General features: G+C 34.0%; 5 protein-coding genes across 5 annotated transcripts; 2 read left to right on the plus strand and 3 right to left on the minus strand.

Moving 5' to 3' along the window:
- The first annotated feature begins 566 nt into the window (after window positions 1-566).
- Window positions 567-1,911, plus strand: Tsp_03370 (LicC protein). Its single transcript, XM_003379668.1, has 2 exons — window positions 567-579; window positions 1,664-1,911. Exons 1-2 carry the CDS (start codon window positions 567-569, stop codon window positions 1,909-1,911), a joined length of 261 nt encoding a protein of 86 aa, XP_003379716.1.
- A 1,018-nt stretch (window positions 1,912-2,929) lies between these two features.
- Window positions 2,930-4,655, minus strand: Tsp_03371 (putative ATPase, AAA family). The gene is made up of 8 exons (XM_003379669.1): window positions 4,540-4,655; window positions 4,261-4,398; window positions 4,067-4,206; window positions 3,802-3,996; window positions 3,675-3,738; window positions 3,448-3,620; window positions 3,270-3,387; window positions 2,930-3,197 (listed from the first exon to the last, which is right to left on the minus strand). Exons 1-8 carry the CDS (start codon window positions 4,653-4,655, stop codon window positions 2,930-2,932), a joined length of 1,212 nt encoding a protein of 403 aa, XP_003379717.1.
- Window positions 4,656-7,035: 2,380 nt separating this feature from the next.
- On the minus strand, window positions 7,036-11,317 carry Tsp_03372 (putative tetratricopeptide repeat-containing domain protein). The gene is made up of 8 exons (XM_003379670.1): window positions 11,150-11,317; window positions 10,308-10,629; window positions 9,726-10,094; window positions 9,325-9,542; window positions 9,180-9,269; window positions 8,985-9,120; window positions 7,748-8,284; window positions 7,036-7,388 (listed from the first exon to the last, which is right to left on the minus strand). The coding sequence occupies exons 1-8, from the start codon at window positions 11,315-11,317 to the stop codon at window positions 7,036-7,038; spliced, it is 2,193 nt and encodes a 730-aa protein (XP_003379718.1).
- A 1,240-nt stretch (window positions 11,318-12,557) lies between these two features.
- On the minus strand, window positions 12,558-15,002 carry Tsp_03373 (syndecan-2). Its single transcript, XM_003379671.1, has 5 exons — window positions 14,859-15,002; window positions 14,688-14,802; window positions 13,088-13,263; window positions 12,799-13,012; window positions 12,558-12,730 (listed from the first exon to the last, which is right to left on the minus strand). The coding sequence occupies exons 1-5, from the start codon at window positions 15,000-15,002 to the stop codon at window positions 12,558-12,560; spliced, it is 822 nt and encodes a 273-aa protein (XP_003379719.1).
- Window positions 15,003-15,642: 640 nt separating this feature from the next.
- Tsp_03374 (conserved hypothetical protein) lies at window positions 15,643-16,250 on the plus strand. The gene is made up of 2 exons (XM_003379672.1): window positions 15,643-15,930; window positions 16,089-16,250. Exons 1-2 carry the CDS (start codon window positions 15,643-15,645, stop codon window positions 16,248-16,250), a joined length of 450 nt encoding a protein of 149 aa, XP_003379720.1.
- Window positions 16,251-16,563: the final 313 nt, after the last annotated feature.

Here is a 16,563-nt window from a genome sequence, read left to right on the forward strand (position 1 = left end):
GATGAACAGAAAAATGTGGGTGTATTTCAAAAAATAAAAAAAAAAAAGTGAAAGTCTTTCGCTTTTAAATCCTAATTAACAATGGTCAAAGAAACATGCTGCACAGTTGAACACCAAGTTCGTCGGTACCTTGAAGCCAATTAATAATGCCCACGTCTTAAGGAAAACCATTAGCAAAACTGAGAACTTAGCCGACCAGTGAGGAAGCCAGATGATGATCCGTGACTGGCTTGTCGAATGGTTCGTTTATTGCATTCCTCGTTGAAATCACGTGGGCGACTGGCGGCAAAAACCAATAATAAATGATAGAATATTGAGCATAGAGTTGGTTCAGTTTGCTGATTTACTTGGCGCAATTTATTGCGGTTGTCTTTATTGAACAAATACGGTGCAGCTATAAGAGGACGCTCTGGTCGTACGAAAATTCAGTCTTACTTTCGACGTATTTCACTGCACACCATCAGCAATCACAACTGTTCACATCACTCTCTCCCAGACATATACACAACAACCACCTTATCATTTCACTACTCCACTCAACTTACAATCGTCAACAATAATACAAAATGCAGTTTTCAGGTAACTTTTCTAATACACATTATATTAATAATTATTTAAATTTCACATCGCAATATTCTTTAGTTCTATCAACGTTTTCTAATAGCACTATTCCTATATGAGTATACGAGCTTCTGCTGAAGAATAATTTTAACATTTTCATTGGAAATTGCAAATCGTATTATGCAAATTAAATAACAAATCATAAAAATTCTAATGCACAATTGTCTTTCATCTTCATTCATCAACTTTAAAAAACATACATCGTATTATATAAAACTGTACGTTAATTCTTAACCTAATATCCCCAGACTAGTAAAACAATTAGTTTGTACTGAAAAAAAACGATGTATGTATATATTACAGTTAAAGATGAAATTGTTAGAATAAAAAGTCAAATAAATTTCTCAAAAATAAAAATATCCACTAAATCACAAACTACATAAATGGAATAATCTTCAGCTGCAATCGTACTTTCATTTAAAAAAATAAGCAAAAGTTGTAAATTCGTGGAAAAATTATTTAAATAACTTTCATATTTAATAAATAAGGTCGATACTGTTGGGATTTTAAGAATTGAATCGATTTTCATATTAATTTCGCTATATATAAATGAAAATTAAAAGCTTGAAATCAATAACTTTAAACTGAATTTCAGTTTGCAAATAATATAATATTAAACTGATATTCATTACACGCTGGTAAGACAAAATGCTGAGAAAAAGTAATAACTGAAATTAATTCAAAATTTTTCACATAATGAATATTCTTAAACTTAACAAAACAAAAAAATAACAGCTTAATACCCATGCTATAAAAAAATAACCAGAAAATGAATAACAAATGCAGTTTTACCACCGCAGTTAATTTTATAATGACAGCATATTGATTATGAAATGTCGGTGAAAAAAGCAAAACCAAACCTCTATACTATAAAAAAGGGAAATTATTTTTAAAAGTCATTATCAAATATCCGATTACGCTACATTACTTATTAATAATGAATAACTTAAAAGCCTGAGCAAATTTGAATTTCAAACCAACCTCTCAACCGCAAAAAACTATCCGTGCAAAAAAAACTTATAACTCAAAATTTCAAATTTAGGTGTTACCTTGGTAATTGCGTGTATCGCTTTGATTTCTTGTCTGTACAGTGTTGACGCCCTTTCTCTTACGCGAGGCACAATACTGAAACGAGATGACGCAGAATTGCCGCTGCCCAACGAAATGGATCCAAACTGGAAACTGACACCGGTGTATGTACAACGATCTGGCGTCTATCGACCATATGTTATCACTGGACGATTTTCACCAAAAGATATACCAGAAGACAGTGCAATTCGTTATCCATAGACAGACAGCATTGTAGGCTGAAAATTACTTTTCTTATTAGTATTTTCGAAGATGATTAATTTCAATTCAAAAATTTTCTCATTCAAATTCAATTTATGGCTAGTTAAAATACCCTATCAAAGTTCTCGATGTACATATGCTATTCGTATAAATCAAAATGTACACTTTCTTAAATGACAAAATCGAACTCACCAATACAATAGTACAATAACAATCGCAATAAAGTTTGAAAGCAATTTGTTTGCACTTCAATTCATTTTTTCTTACTGTACATTTTAAAAAATCGTTGTATAAAAAATAGTTTAACTTCCTCTTACAAATCGACTAACTTTTCTTCATTACATCATATCGAAAAATTATTCCGATAACAAAACACACGATAAATACACTTGAAATTTTTTCATCTTCCTCAAATGGAATTTTCAAATTCATCCTCGACGAAATACTCAAATTTCTCAGCTGTCAAAAAGTGATCAAATTTATATCTCTAATCAATCAAAAAAATATCATCTACTACTATGGTTAGTGATACTCAGCTTCTACAGTAAGACAAAACAAACAAAATAAAAACCACTTGCCACACTAAAAAATGAAAGGAAAAAAATTATACAAAACATTTTCACTATTAGAGAAATTAAAAATAAATTAAACTGAGACAACTGTTCTCATAATTTAACACTACTAATCTACTTTAGATGATTTCAATTAAATAAATGAAATTCACGATCAAACATTTTAACCAACTGTCACAAACCGTAGCGATTTCTTTTTTAATTTATTAATGGACAAAACCTTTTTTCAATCACCGTCCCATCTACATTTATAAAAAATTTTTTTCTCAGTACAATGCTAAACGTTAAACCAAAAAATTAACTAAGAGGCAGAAGAAACAACACTCCAAAGTTTTAATTGACAAAAAATTATTACCGAAAATCGTTAAATTGTGTTATACAAGGAATATTCAAATTTTCTTTCCATTGATGTCAAGAGTTACTGCTGTTACAGTGATGCAGCAATTTCAAGGCTGTTTTTTCAACAATTTGTCTATATTTTCAATTGCACTTGCTGCATCGTATTTGTGCATCAGAAAGTAACCTTGTACTTGCGCGGCACTGATACTGTCAGTTGGATAGTGATCGCGAACTTTTCGTTGAAATGCGACTGCCTGCACTGGAGATGCATTTGGATAAAACCGGCTGAACATCGTCTTCAGTTGATAATCACTACAATAGCCGACGTACTGCTTCACATCAACCCGACCGGGTCGAATCAAAGCCGCATCCAATCTATCATTCAATAATATAATTTGAATAGAATGTGAACCAGTTTTCTAAAAAAAATTATAAATTTTTTTCTACCTATTAATGTAGTTAGTGGTCATGAAAAGCAGTCGAGCATCCGATGACGCTACACCGTCAACAGCATTCAATAAACCGCTGAACGTTACATGCGTCAAGCCACTGTATGCCACTCGCACTTTAAAAAAATAGATAAGAAGATGCCTTGAATTACAAAAATTAATTATTTTGGTTTTACTATCAGGATGCTGTTCTTCTCGATTGATAAAAGCAGCATCCACATCTTCCAGCAGAATGATCGTTTCTAGAGGAGCCACATTAAGCAGATGCTGTAGTCGATCATCAGTTAGCGTTTGTTCGCTTAAACTAAGCATACAAATGCCGTATTCTAATTCGCTTGCCAAAGCTGTTCTGCAACAAAACTTCAATTAATAACTGTTCACTTTTACCAAAGCGAAATCTTACATAAAACTGCTTTTACCACAACCAGGAGGTCCGTACAACAAATAACCTCGCCGATATGGAATACCTCGAATAGAAAAGAAAACAAATAATAAACTTATTAAGAAAACATGAAAAATTTTTCACTAACCTCGATCAACGTACCAACTGCTAGTAGAAATGAATTCGCGAACATCAGTAACAAGAAACTCTTGGATACCCTCGTCAAGAATAACTGATTGCAACGGTCGTTTGCGCCTCGGATGTCCAAACTGTCGCCATTCATGACCAACCGCTTGATATACAACTGTTCCACTTTGCATTTGCTCCAGTGCCATTGTTCGCGCTAAATGAATGAATTAGCTAACAAGAGCAAACAAGCAAAATCACTCGCTTGAGAAGTTCCACATTTGTACCTTCGTCAAGCATTCGAGAAAAAAAATCGGCATTTCGTCCAACTGTAGTCAAAGTGACCGTTTCGAAAGGCGACCCGTGCTGCAAGCTAACCATCTGCTTGTCTCGATCGCGATGCAAACGCACCCAACGTCCTTTGTACCTGAAAATCAAATTTACATGACAATGCAAATATCCGCTAAAACGGTGGTCATACTGTATGAAATGATCGCCGGGCCCAGGAACGAAACGGAAACGAGTCGACACCTTACCGCCACTGCTTTGTTGATAAACTGTTTCAACGCTGACATGCTGCGTTTCCGAGGCTGCGTACGCGTTTATCCAATGCAAAAGCCTGAATAAATGGAAATGCAAATGCTTTGTTTGAAAAAAAAATTAACTTCGAAATTGAAAACAAAATCCCTGCAATTACCAACTGTAAGCTTTATCTTCGCTGCTAATTTCCATCGAGATCAGACATTTACGATAAAACAACATCGAACCAAGTTGTGCGCCTTTACGTAAAGCGGCTGCCAAAGTGCCGAGACCAAAGAGACCGAACCCAGCTCCAAAATATGGATTTGAGCCCAAAGATGACAAATAGTCCATCATCTAGGGTAAAATAATTAGCACAGTAATAATTTGTACCGCTCACTTTGGACCATGTATAGCAGTGTTGACGCACAGCAATGACACATCTGCCTCAGATAAAACAATATTTATTTAATAGATTGATTTTATAAACAAAAACAATGCATGTCTTTTAGTCAGATCATCGCTTTTTCAAAGCTAAAACTGTAATCACACATTGCTTCCAAATAGTTTGAACTATCTGGCAAAGGTGGAAGATCTTTCAGAGCACTCTAAAATTATTTTCAAACAATCAATTTCACATCCTCTTAGAAAGTTACAACTCACCGTTAAGTCGAGTCTGGCTTTTAGTTTCGCGTGCAGTTCGAACGGTACACCTTCAACTCCTGCAATAAAAATTATCAATTATATCATGCATAAAAATATGCATATACAAAACACGGAACAACCTGACTGAGATTGCAAAGGTGACAAAACAGCTGTCCGGAGAGATGTTTTCGAAGAAGTGTAATTTTCTTCAGAAGACATCGTTTTCTGCGGATTCGGCTGAGGTACACGTGGGTATAAATTAGATATCAAAGATGAATTTTCAGGATATGGAAGGCCTGCTGCCACGCTTTAATGAAATTACTAATTAGTTCCATTTGAAAAATTTGCATCTAACTTCAACAACATACACAGAATTTCGATCCCGTGAATACATAGCACAAAATTTATAACAAAGCAAAAAGCCTTCAATGTCCCTAAATTTATGATACTTTAAAATGTTTCAAATATTTTAAAAAATGTCACACACCCGGCACAGAAATAGCCCACAGGAGGAGCTTTCGACTTCGCTAAAAGCACGATGCTGCAAACAGCATCAATGGCCACGCTTCGATGCACCCTTCTGACACATAATCGTTTGCGACGTAAACATTTTTCACCTTCAAATAAAATCATGCCGCAAACATTTCTGAAAACTCAGCAAATCTTGCATAAAAATGGATTTTTAAAACAAATTTCTCACAAAACAATAGCTACATTTGCTGATATATGCATTGAACATTAACAATCCAAATTTTTCTCAATTAATAAAACAGAAAAAATTCACTGTACGACGCTGCAAATTAGCACTCGTAAAACGGTACACGTGAATTACGCCGAATTTAATATTTGACAACACAAAAATGGTATAATAAAATTAACCAATGGAACGGTTGTCAAAATATAAAAACAATTCATTTTTATTATCAAAATTATTCGATGATGAGAATGTTTAAGAGAACGAAAAACAGATTTAAAAACACGAAACTTACGACTATCGTATGTCCATTCAACTGCGGCATAATTTGTGGGAATTTTGTCCTTCTCGTTAACAAGACATACATCAGCAATAATCATTCCAGAAGCCTTCAAAAAAGCTCAATATCAAAAACACATTATTAAGCATAAAAAATAAGGTTCACCTGGGAAGCGTTCTCCGAACGAGAATAACACAAGTAACGGTAATTTCGGTTGAAGTTAAAAAAGCTGTCTTTCCAGAGATCAGCTTCGCACGAAGTATCGTCCTCCGCTTTGCTGATCTAAAATGCATACTTTTATTGTCAAATAAAAATCATTAGTAGAATAAGCAACTCTTACAACATAGTAATGTGGAGGTGCTTTGGTTTTATCAGCGACAAAAATTATTTCTGTTATAGGTGGATCTGTGCCCAAATACAATCCATTCATTATTATCACTTATGCAAATAAAACTATACAAAGTGCATCGAACAACTGGAACTTCTCATCGCCCATAGGCTTATACTGTATAAAATGAAACGCAAGTAAAATTTAAATATGATGTGGTAGCTAGATTTTTGTAGGTGAAGTTAAAATAATAATTAATAAACAAACGATAAATTTTTATACAATTCATTTAATTATTATTTATTTTTAATTTCAAAAGTAAAAGATTCATGTGCACTTACTGAGAGGTCTACTCTGATTCTGCATAACACCTACTTTTCCGCATTGTCCTACTTTACTTAGTCTGTGATGCGGTGCCCATCTCTTCGCATTTTCGTTCGTATCTCCTTTATACTGCTAGGGGTGATCAGCATTTGTTAAATTTCACACAATCCTATCATTTTAAAAATATTTATCATTTGTATTTATCACGATGTTTTTCTGCATTATCTGGAACAAGTCAACAATAAATGCCCATCTGGTTTACATACATATGGTAGTTGTAAGGAACAAATGATGCAGTACAACATTAAAATTAAAAAAAACACTCGATAAACCTACTGTAATAGTTGGAAATGTAATTTATTATTTGATAAGAAACAGCAAGGATGTTATGAACAACGCATTCATCCACAGTTATATCTGCTTAAAAAGATGCTGACAAAGCAACAGATACTACGTATTTCAACAACTAGAGATGTAATGCCCATTCATTTTCTTGTATGTAATGATCAATAACTTCTTTCATTGAAAGGTTCGGTATAAGCTGATCAGCAGTCAAAGCAGTTCTTGTTACCGGATCAAAATGACCGACACGATGCAAATGCTCCATTATATCTTTACGATCATATGTGATTCCACTGGGTGTGATCACTGGATCACGCATCAATTCGAAACTTATTTTTCCACACAAATAATCTGGAATGTCACGTTTACGACGACGTTCATCAACTTGACTGAACAAATTATTGATTTGCGTAATTCGTTCTTCAGCTGCAGTCTCTATCTCACATAATTCTTCTTTACTTGGATCATCAGTGCAACCTGAAATATAATAATGAGCATTCATAAGTGTCATTATAATAAAATATCTGAATAATTTATTCCTTATAACGCATTCTATCATATTCTTGGTATATATTAAGTCAGAAGGAAAAAAAAATATATCTGAATTTATTTCTGCACATGCGTATTTTGTAATTCTGTACAACAGAAGGCAAAGGTTTCAACGTAAATATATCAGTGAACTAATGTAATCATAAAATCAGTCATGAATATTATACGGATTATATACTTGGCAAAAATTAATAATTCCCACCACACAGTGACCACCATCAAAACGTACAATTTTCTTTCAATATAATAAAAGAGAAAAATAATAAAACAAAATTTCAAGATCATACCTTTAAGTTTTTTAATTTGTTCATCTTTATCTCGCAAGATCAAATCCACTACATATGTTTGTAGAGAAATTTCTTGCATAATACGTTTCTCTTCTTCAAGACGAAAACGTTCACGTCTAGCCGTTCTGTACATCGACGTAATTTCATCACCATAATTCATATTCTGTGATTTGGCTAATTCTAATGCCCGCAAAAGAACTTTCGCCGCCTCATCGAACTGTTCAAGATGAATCAAAGCTTTTCCCAAAAAAAAACTTGCTTTTACAGAAGCTCTGTCCATTTCAAGAGCCTTACGACAGTCTTGGGCAGCATTTTCGAATCGTTTCAAATTCAAATGACATAAAGCACGATTGGTAAAATACGTCGCGTTGTCCGGATCCAAAACTATTGCCCTGTTATAGCATCGAATAGCATCGTCATAGAGATGTGCTGAAAAATACCTGTTACCCTGCTGTTTAAAATCTGTAGCCGACATTGAAAGCTTCACTGCTCGCTGTATCAACGAAGCTTCAACATCGTCACTAACGCAAACTACGACTAATAGTAATCTACCGTAAGAAAGTAATAATAAAGTACAACAATCATAAAATAACAATAATAAAGTGAATAATTGTCGCACCTAAATACAATTGTTATACTATTTTTTAAACAAAGTCTTACCGAATTAATAATTTCAGGCTAGTAAAAATTTTCTGATACAGAATACATTCAGTGTATTCAAGAACAAAATGCTAATTTTTAAAATTAAACATTAATTTTCACAAAACACTTCAAATGTTTATTATTTTGCACTGACGATTCAAATGAAGTTGTTTTAATTTAAATATTTCTAGTAAAATCAAAAATTAATTCTTAGAAAAATTATCAGCATAAACAAATAAATAATAACGATTGATAATTCAACGGTACATGTTCCTTCCATCAAAAGCATTTTTCTTTAGTGCATTACTGTTCAATGACTTTCAAAATTCTTTCATAACTCACTTTAATAAGAATTCTGTATGTAATGATCATTAAAACACAGCAAACATTACAGTGAAATTTAAACATTAAACAATTCTATCAATAACTCATCGCTGAACTGTTATATAAAAGAACAAACAGAAAACTGTATAACCAAATTCTACAAAAATATAGCGCTTTATATTTGTTTCAAAGCAATATAAAGTTTAAACAAATTCAAATTCACATAAAGTTTTTCATTCCAGCTTTGCTATGATTACCATCATGTAAATACCCACAAACATAGCCGCAAGTTCTTTAGCAGTCTGCCAAAAGCTAGTTTCATCCAACAGTTCAGGTATGATTGACACCGTAGCAATGTAAATAAAGCCACCCGCAGTAAACGGCAAAACCCAGCTGGCTGCTGCGGCCTAAAAAACAGTTAAAAATACATTCAAAAATTTGCATCTTTTCATAAAAAGCTTATTACTTCAAGAAGTAGTTCTGAATTGGCTGAGTACAGTGACACCATGCAACCCAGTACAGCACCAAGCGCTGTAATCAACTGTAGCATCATAGCCTAAATTAAATGTTTAAAAATCTACAACGTGAAGCCTATTTTGCAAAAAATAAACCGCTGGTTTGCTGTAGCCCGATCTGATCAAAATGGCAAAGTCGCCAATTTCGTGAGGTACTTCATGCAATATTACAGTAATTGTAGTGATCACACCAATCATATCACTAATAAGATATGATGCCCCTACTGCCAGTCCATCTGTAAAATTATGCGCAAAATCAGCTATCAGATTCAAATATCCAGCAATCTTCAAATCTTCGCGAATTTCAGTAGCATCTGCAATATAATAATACAACCTGATAATCGATAACAATAATAAATAAATGGATAAAACCAACAAATAATTAAAAACTATATATATATATATATATATATAATTAATAAACAATTTTATATGGTATCTCAAAATTGTTTACATGGATGATATAAGCAAAATAAATATAAATGGAATAAACGCACCTGAAACAATCTTCCGAGTTGATTCCTCTGCTTCTTCCTCAGAACTAATTTCTTCTGCATTGTGAGAATGGTCATGATCACCTTTCAGTAGTCGGGCCAATTTTTCAACGATCAAAAAGCCAGTAATACCATACAAAACATTCAATCCAACGCTCATATCGTGACCATGAGAATCTTGCGCAAGCTCAGCGTTACGAGCAATCAAAGCATGTGGAATTAAATGCAAGAAAGCGTCTCCCATAAGACCACCGGACGCAAAACTCAATAAAACTTTAAGCAAATTTTCATTTGACTCGTTCATCACACCACCAGTCAGTGGAACAAACGGCAATATCAGAAAAGGGGCCAAACTAACTGCCACTGTGCTTCCTTAAAAAGTTGAAATATTAAATTAATTAGTGAAATTCATTAATAAAACATATGCTCGACCGTTAAATTATTATATCAATACAATGTTATATTCAATCAATCATTTCAACGTTGGTAAAGAATCGTTAATTATTTTGCACCACTCGCATAGATGAAGGATGCACAAATTTTGAAATTTTTGAAAGCTGAAAAGAATTCAATTGCCCAACTTACCAATGGCCATAAACCACAACCTTGTCGTTGGATCTTTCGGAATTAATTCTAAAGCAGCATCGAAGAAAGGAATAGAAGATCGTATCCATTTCAAAGACCCTATTTGTAAATATTTTACAATTCCAGGTTCTTCGTGAAAGTGGAAGTGAGGGCCATGCCCGTGGGCATGATGATGATGATGATGACCAGAACCTTGGCCATGATCATGACTGTGATCATGGTGATCGTGATCATGATCATGACTGTGATCATGGTGATCGTGATCATGACCATGACTGTGATCTACCTGGTGATGATGGTCATCAACAGTCTGATCGACTCCCTAAAAAGTTCCATCAAAATAATAAAATAGAATCATACTGCATTACTAACTACTTAAGAGACCTATAAATGATTTTTTTCACACAGTTACATTAACATTAAATTTCCATTACATTGTGTCTTCAAAAAACATTAAAAAATATAATTATGCATTTGTTGAGAAACAAAACATATACATGGATAATAATTCAAAAATGAAATAAAAGATTAGAATATTAAAAATTCCAAAAAATCATTACATACTTTACAAATTAACACAATATAAATAAAATTAAACTTAATAAGTCTTTAGAAATAATCACACGTAGTGAGATGTGAAAAATCGTATTATTATTACATTAATGAAATGACAAACACTAGCATGCATGTATACAGACATGATATATTATTATTATCACAAATCTAGACAGTGCATATGCATTTGCACAGATGAATATAAAAAATGTTCTAAAATATAATTTAATAACAATCATGAAAAAGAAAGTAAGAGTATTCTAATTGATTGAATAACTGTTTCTTACCTGGCGATTGTATTGCGGATCATTTGCTTCTTTTGTGTACTTAAAATGAGGAGCTTCTTCCTGGTGATGATGATGATGATGAACATGGCTATCATGATTTAAGACAACACCAAAATTCATCAAAAAAACTGATGATATCAAAGCCACAATGCAAAACCTAACTGCCATTTTGATAAAGGTAACACTTGAACAACCGATTCAGAGTAAAAATTCGCAAATGTCAGCAATTCAACTGCCACTAAATGATGTTTATTAGCAGATAGAGCGTTTGGCGAAAAAATTTCCAAAGAAACTCAACAATGACTACAGTAATTGAATTGCAAGCATAATTTGAAAATTGAAACAACCAATGGTGGTAACTTTTATTTAAAAATTGAAAAAACCTTATTTAAATTTAGATTTTTTTAAAGAAAACCAAGAAATTAATAAAATTATTTTCAAATTTTCATAATTTACTTCAAAGCACTACAGTTCCTACATTCAATTCTTCATGATCAATTTCTTTTAATTACAAGTTAAATGTTATTTTGTAAATAAATTTAAATGAAGCTTAAATATAAAATTAATATTTATCTATAAAAAAATAAATCAATACTTCCATTCTCAGATGAATTTATCTACCGTAATCGATAGGAAACGCAAGATTAAAATATTTACAAAATTATCATCATAACAATTGCCATTGATTTTTCGCCAAAAAGAAATCGCCAACACGAATGATTATTCCTATTCATCCAATTTACATATCATAGCTGTAAAATATTGCACAATTTTCTCTACAGGCGTAACATTTTATAAACAAAACAAAAGCAAAAGCACAAACAAATATGCGCAATTTCGATCTCGGGACAAAACGTTTCCAAAGCGAAGTGAAAAGGGAGAGAAAATAAAAATAAGCTGCACACTCAAAAGCAATCTACCATTTCAGATTGGAAATGATAAATAAATATTTATGATATTTTAAACTGATAAATGATAATGATAATAATAATAATAATAGTTGCTGTTGTATTATAATGATGAATGTATTTGCATGAGACAAAGAAACATATAAAACAGAAAGCAACAACAAAACTGGGCAAGGTAAAATGATAAAATTGGAAAGAATTAATTTTCATAACAGCAGCACCAAAGATGAGGCGGCGAGACAAATTTCCGTAAATTCGTGGGCGTGTGTTTGTGTCTCTAATGCAGACGCCTCTTCAGTGGAAGAAAAAAGAAGCAAATAAGTTTTTCGAATGTAAGTTTCGCAGTGCACCCCAACCATCCGCATTAATGTAGCAAGGAAAAAATAATGAAACTATAATAACTGGCAGCACTATGCTTTTCGAAGGCTGAGGCAGCAGCGGCGAGACTAGGAGGCAATAACAAAAAGAAAAGAGAAAAAAAACAGATGCGTTACAATTGCTCAAGCATAAAATTCGCGCGTGGGAGCTTTATGGTAAGCGTAAGGATATGAAGGAGGCGTTTTTGAATCGTCCAAAGCATAGCTTCCTTCGTCTTTTTTCCGCATTCGATAAACAATGAACATAATAAGCAATATAGCCGCCAACAGTCCAACCACAGACCCACCAATGACAGCTGAAAATAAATTTCAATTTAAAGAATTATATTACTTTAAAAAAGCCAACATCTAGCCGTGTGTTTACCTGCTAAAATTCCAGGTCGTAAAAACGAGTCAATGTCAGCAGGTTCGCTTTTGGACCCGAAAATATTACTAGACGGGGAGAAGGGGTACAACTCCCTGGTCGTAGTAAAAATACCACCACTACCGCTGCTAGTGGTAGTGCTCACGGGTGATCGGGTACTGCTGAAAGCGACAACGTCTTTGTTTTCATCATGTTCTACCGGCTCATCCACTGGCTGCGTAAACTAATTTGAAAGAATGCAAACAAATAAATTGGACATTTGCAACAGAATTTGAAATTTCACCCTCACAATATGATCAGTATCGACGATGGGACTTGTAGTAGTTTCAACATCGTCCGTCCAAAATGGACGCAAAGTGGTGTCAAACGGCGAGTACCACTGGTAATGCGGCGTAGTGACTTCTGTCGGAGTGCTAACTGAAGCAGTTTCCTCCGGATGCCACACATCAGGATCAAAATCATAGCCTTAAAATAATTCTCCATTTACAAATCAAAATAGCACACTTAAAACAGCCCGCAGTAAATTCGACGTTACAAACCCCAACATTTAATGATTATCCTAAAATTGACTATATATATAATTCTCTAATCCTATTTCAGCAACTGCCATTAGCAAACGAAAAGAGAGGAAGAAGAACGTGATAAAATTAGTTTTGACAACTGGACTGAAGTTGCATGTGAACAAAAATCGATTAACAAGCAAAATGAAAATAGCCGTAAGCATAATTTGACAATGTCTCATATTTCAGTGATTAGGAAAAACATAATCAATGCACGAAGTTCCTACACATTATTGCATCATTTCCTGTTTCAAGCGTATGCAAAAAATAATTCTCCATCTGAAAAAAAGAATTTTACATTCTGTATTCGCTTTTAACATTAATTAAAAAAAATACAGCCTACTGATCCAACAGAAATAATAAATAAATTTCTTAATATTTTTTAAAATAAAAGTTGAAATTTTATTGTTAAATTTATCTCATCGCCGTCGTCTGCTGCAAGCAATGAAAACAACTGGATGCCAGAAGTAAATAGCAATAAAAGTAGTCGACTAGAAAGATTCATAAGCAAAAAGAAGAAAAAGTCCGTAAAACACATGCAGGAATGCATTTTCTCACAAAAACTACAACTTTAAAATGCTAACTCTGAAAAATATACTCTCCCTGCAAACACTCCATTATATAGAAGCTTAAATTGAAGAAATTTGCAGTCACTATATTCTCATTATATAAACTGATGGAATTTCGTTGTTGATTAAAAAAACATTTGCTTATATAAATTGCATTTCCTATATATGTTGTATTTAAATTTAGATTCAATAATTGAAATGCGCGCATTCCTGAGATAAAAGTCTAATGACATTCAAACGAAGGGCAAGAATGCAAACTAAGCCACACATACACACACACTGGGAACTTGTTATGAATCATAAACAGCAATTTCACTAAACGACACAGACATATGTTCTATTCATCTATGTGAACTTACTTAACATTCATTTATTTAAATAACAAGTAATTCATAAAGTTGAAATATTAAAAGCGCGCATTATATAGATAGACAAGATACTTTACTTATCACTGAATCGGAATGCCTATTTCTAAATGTTGAAACTAAATTATTCATAGTTATATCTATGCATAAAATGAAAAAAAATCTCCCCCTAATCAAATTAAACAACATGTAACTCGTGGAAAATAAATTTTGCTCAAAAAGCCGAAACTGAATAGTATCAAAATGCAATTCAAATAATTCAGCAACATACCAGAAGAGTGGATTTCATCTGGATAACCTAAAAGAGAGAGGAAAAAAAATATATATTTATTTAATTAAAGCAACATCAGAAAAAAACAGGAGAGAGAAAGAAACATTGAAAATGGCATCCATACCTGAACCTTCAAGATCAGCATCTTCGTCATCTGGTCCCAAGCCAGATGCAGTGTCCTCTAAATCTGAAACGCCTGGCCTTTCTCCATGGCCACTACCAATTGTGACATCTTCATTCTGTGTAAAATTGAAAATTTCTACTTCAACAGTAGAAAAGCAAATAAAAAATTTACATGATATTCGTGACCATCATCTTCGCCGTCACTGTCGTCATCATCATCGGGTAAATTAACGGAACTTGGGCTCCACTCTTCAAACTTTTCCTGATTGCCGGCGTGCTTATCCAACAGTGAAGAGCTTGCCTCTGCGGCTAACATCTGCAAAATCGTAAAAGATTTTTTAAAAAAAAAACAAAATATGCTGGCAATAAATGATTGGATTTCAGTTTCTTATATATATTTTTTTATTTCACTAGCGATCGTGTGCTTCTTGTTTTTTTTCCCTTCTCAGAAGCCATGCAAAAGCTGGCGTTGTGATGAAATTTATTTTTAAAATCAACCATCAGCAGCGTATAGATAGATAGATAGATAGATAAAGCAGCAGCGCTGAAGTTTAAATTTGTGAGTTTTTGTTTTTAATGGTTCCACTTTCCAGTGAAAAGTATTCCACTTCCTGTTGCGAATTGGTTCAGTTTCCTTGACAAAATGTGCGCGCAGAAATATAATTATACCCTATATCACATTATGCAAGGTTAAACTGTGTCAGTTGTTGCCGTTCCAAGTTGGAAAATTTGACAAATTGAGCAATTTCACAATTTCTGATCATTCGCAGGCAACGTTGAAAATTGTGGATGATGGAAATATATAAAAGATATATATATATTATCCAAAAAGAAAAAAATAAGAATAACAAGAAATGGGAGAGGTGGCAATTTTTAACGTTGAAAACGGCGGGGTGTCGAACAGGCTGCTGCTGACCTTGAACGCCGTGGTGCTTATATTGTAGAAGCTTGAACAAATGTCGGCCAGAGGATCGGCGTCCCGCTGTCTTGGGGAAATTGGAACCGAATTCCGTGAAGCTCAGCGCCAAGTACAAAACAAAAAAATGAAAAGAAATATCAAGCCGGGCTTTTTTCCTCTCCAACAACGAGACAAGCAGAGAAAAGACAATGAGCAACAAACAATGGAGGCAAAAGTGATGATGAAAGGAAAAAAAATACCGACCGACCTGCCGGCCGTGTGTATCCAACCGACACAAGTGACCAGTGGTCGTCGCGAGAAAAAGCGGAAATCGCCGCTGACCATCGTCAGTTGACGACAAGCATGCTACTGGGCAATCGATACGCCTTCGGATGACCTCCGCCGAAGTGGTCAGTCAGTCAGTCAGTCAGTCAGTCGTCAGCTAGGGAAAAAGAAGAAGCGGCCGGCCAATGCAGAAAATGAATGCTGCTACTGCATGTATAGAAAATATGCTCTGCTCTATTCGGCGGCGGTCATGGTGGAATCGCAGCGGGCGTCGGCAACGTCAATCTGGCTTTGGAAACAAAACCCACAGAGCCGGCCGTTTTCTCTCAACGTGCCATTGTCGATAATATCTCAATGCTCACTGCCACTCGACAGTGGTGAATCACTTCGTTTTTTTTATCTCTCTTTTCTCTCTCTCTCTCTCTCTAGCCACATTCACCATCATGATTCTCAGATTTTTTTTGTACAAACACTGGTCGCGTGCAATGATCAACACATCCAGGGGAAAATAGTGAAATGAATTTAAGCAATAAGCAATTAATTAAAATTGAAGAAAAGTGGCGCGTTGGATGGATGATTCAACCCTACAGAATGGAAAATTATTTTATTGGGCGGGGGAAAATTGGCGAAAAGCCCCCTCAGTTGTTTCAGGCTTATGTTCCATTGAAACTGTTTGGCGAGCATCCCTTTCACC

The sequence above is a fragment of the Trichinella spiralis genome (assembly GCF_000181795.1).
Source record: "Trichinella spiralis strain ISS 195 chromosome Unknown Scfld2, whole genome shotgun sequence".
NCBI lineage: Eukaryota > Metazoa > Nematoda > Enoplea > Trichinellida > Trichinellidae > Trichinella > Trichinella spiralis.

Excerpts from the sequence above, each read along its gene's own strand:
- Tsp_03371 (XM_003379669.1), bottom strand. The coding sequence starts at position 4,655 with ATGATGGACTATTTGTCATCTTTGGGCTCAAATCCATATTTTGGAGCT. Across the intron at positions 3,739-3,801 it reads CAGTTGGTACGTTGATCGAG|GTATTCCATATCGGCGAGGT; the intron begins GTTAGTGAAAAA and ends TTTCTATTCGAG. Across the intron at positions 3,198-3,269 it reads ACCACTAACTACATTAATAG|ATTGGATGCGGCTTTGATTC; the intron begins GTAGAAAAAAAT and ends ATTGAATGATAG.
- Tsp_03372 (XM_003379670.1), bottom strand. The coding sequence starts at position 11,317 with ATGGCAGTTAGGTTTTGCATTGTGGCTTTGATATCATCAGTTTTTTTG. Across the intron at positions 9,270-9,324 it reads CGGGCTACAGCAAACCAGCG|GCTATGATGCTACAGTTGAT; the intron begins GTTTATTTTTTG and ends CATTTAATTTAG. Across the intron at positions 8,285-8,984 it reads ACTTGCGGCTATGTTTGTGG|TCGTAGTTTGCGTTAGTGAC; the intron begins GTATTTACATGA and ends GATTACTATTAG.
- Tsp_03373 (XM_003379671.1), bottom strand. The coding sequence starts at position 15,002 with ATGTTAGCCGCAGAGGCAAGCTCTTCACTGTTGGATAAGCACGCCGGC. Across the intron at positions 14,803-14,858 it reads ATGATGGTCACGAATATCAT|AATGAAGATGTCACAATTGG; the intron begins GTAAATTTTTTA and ends AATTTTACACAG. Across the intron at positions 12,731-12,798 it reads ACGACCTGGAATTTTAGCAG|CTGTCATTGGTGGGTCTGTG; the intron begins GTAAACACACGG and ends ATTTATTTTCAG.
- Tsp_03374 (XM_003379672.1), top strand. The coding sequence starts at position 15,643 with ATGTCGGCCAGAGGATCGGCGTCCCGCTGTCTTGGGGAAATTGGAACC. Across the intron at positions 15,931-16,088 it reads GGAAATCGCCGCTGACCATC|AAAATATGCTCTGCTCTATT; the intron begins GTCAGTTGACGA and ends CTGCATGTATAG.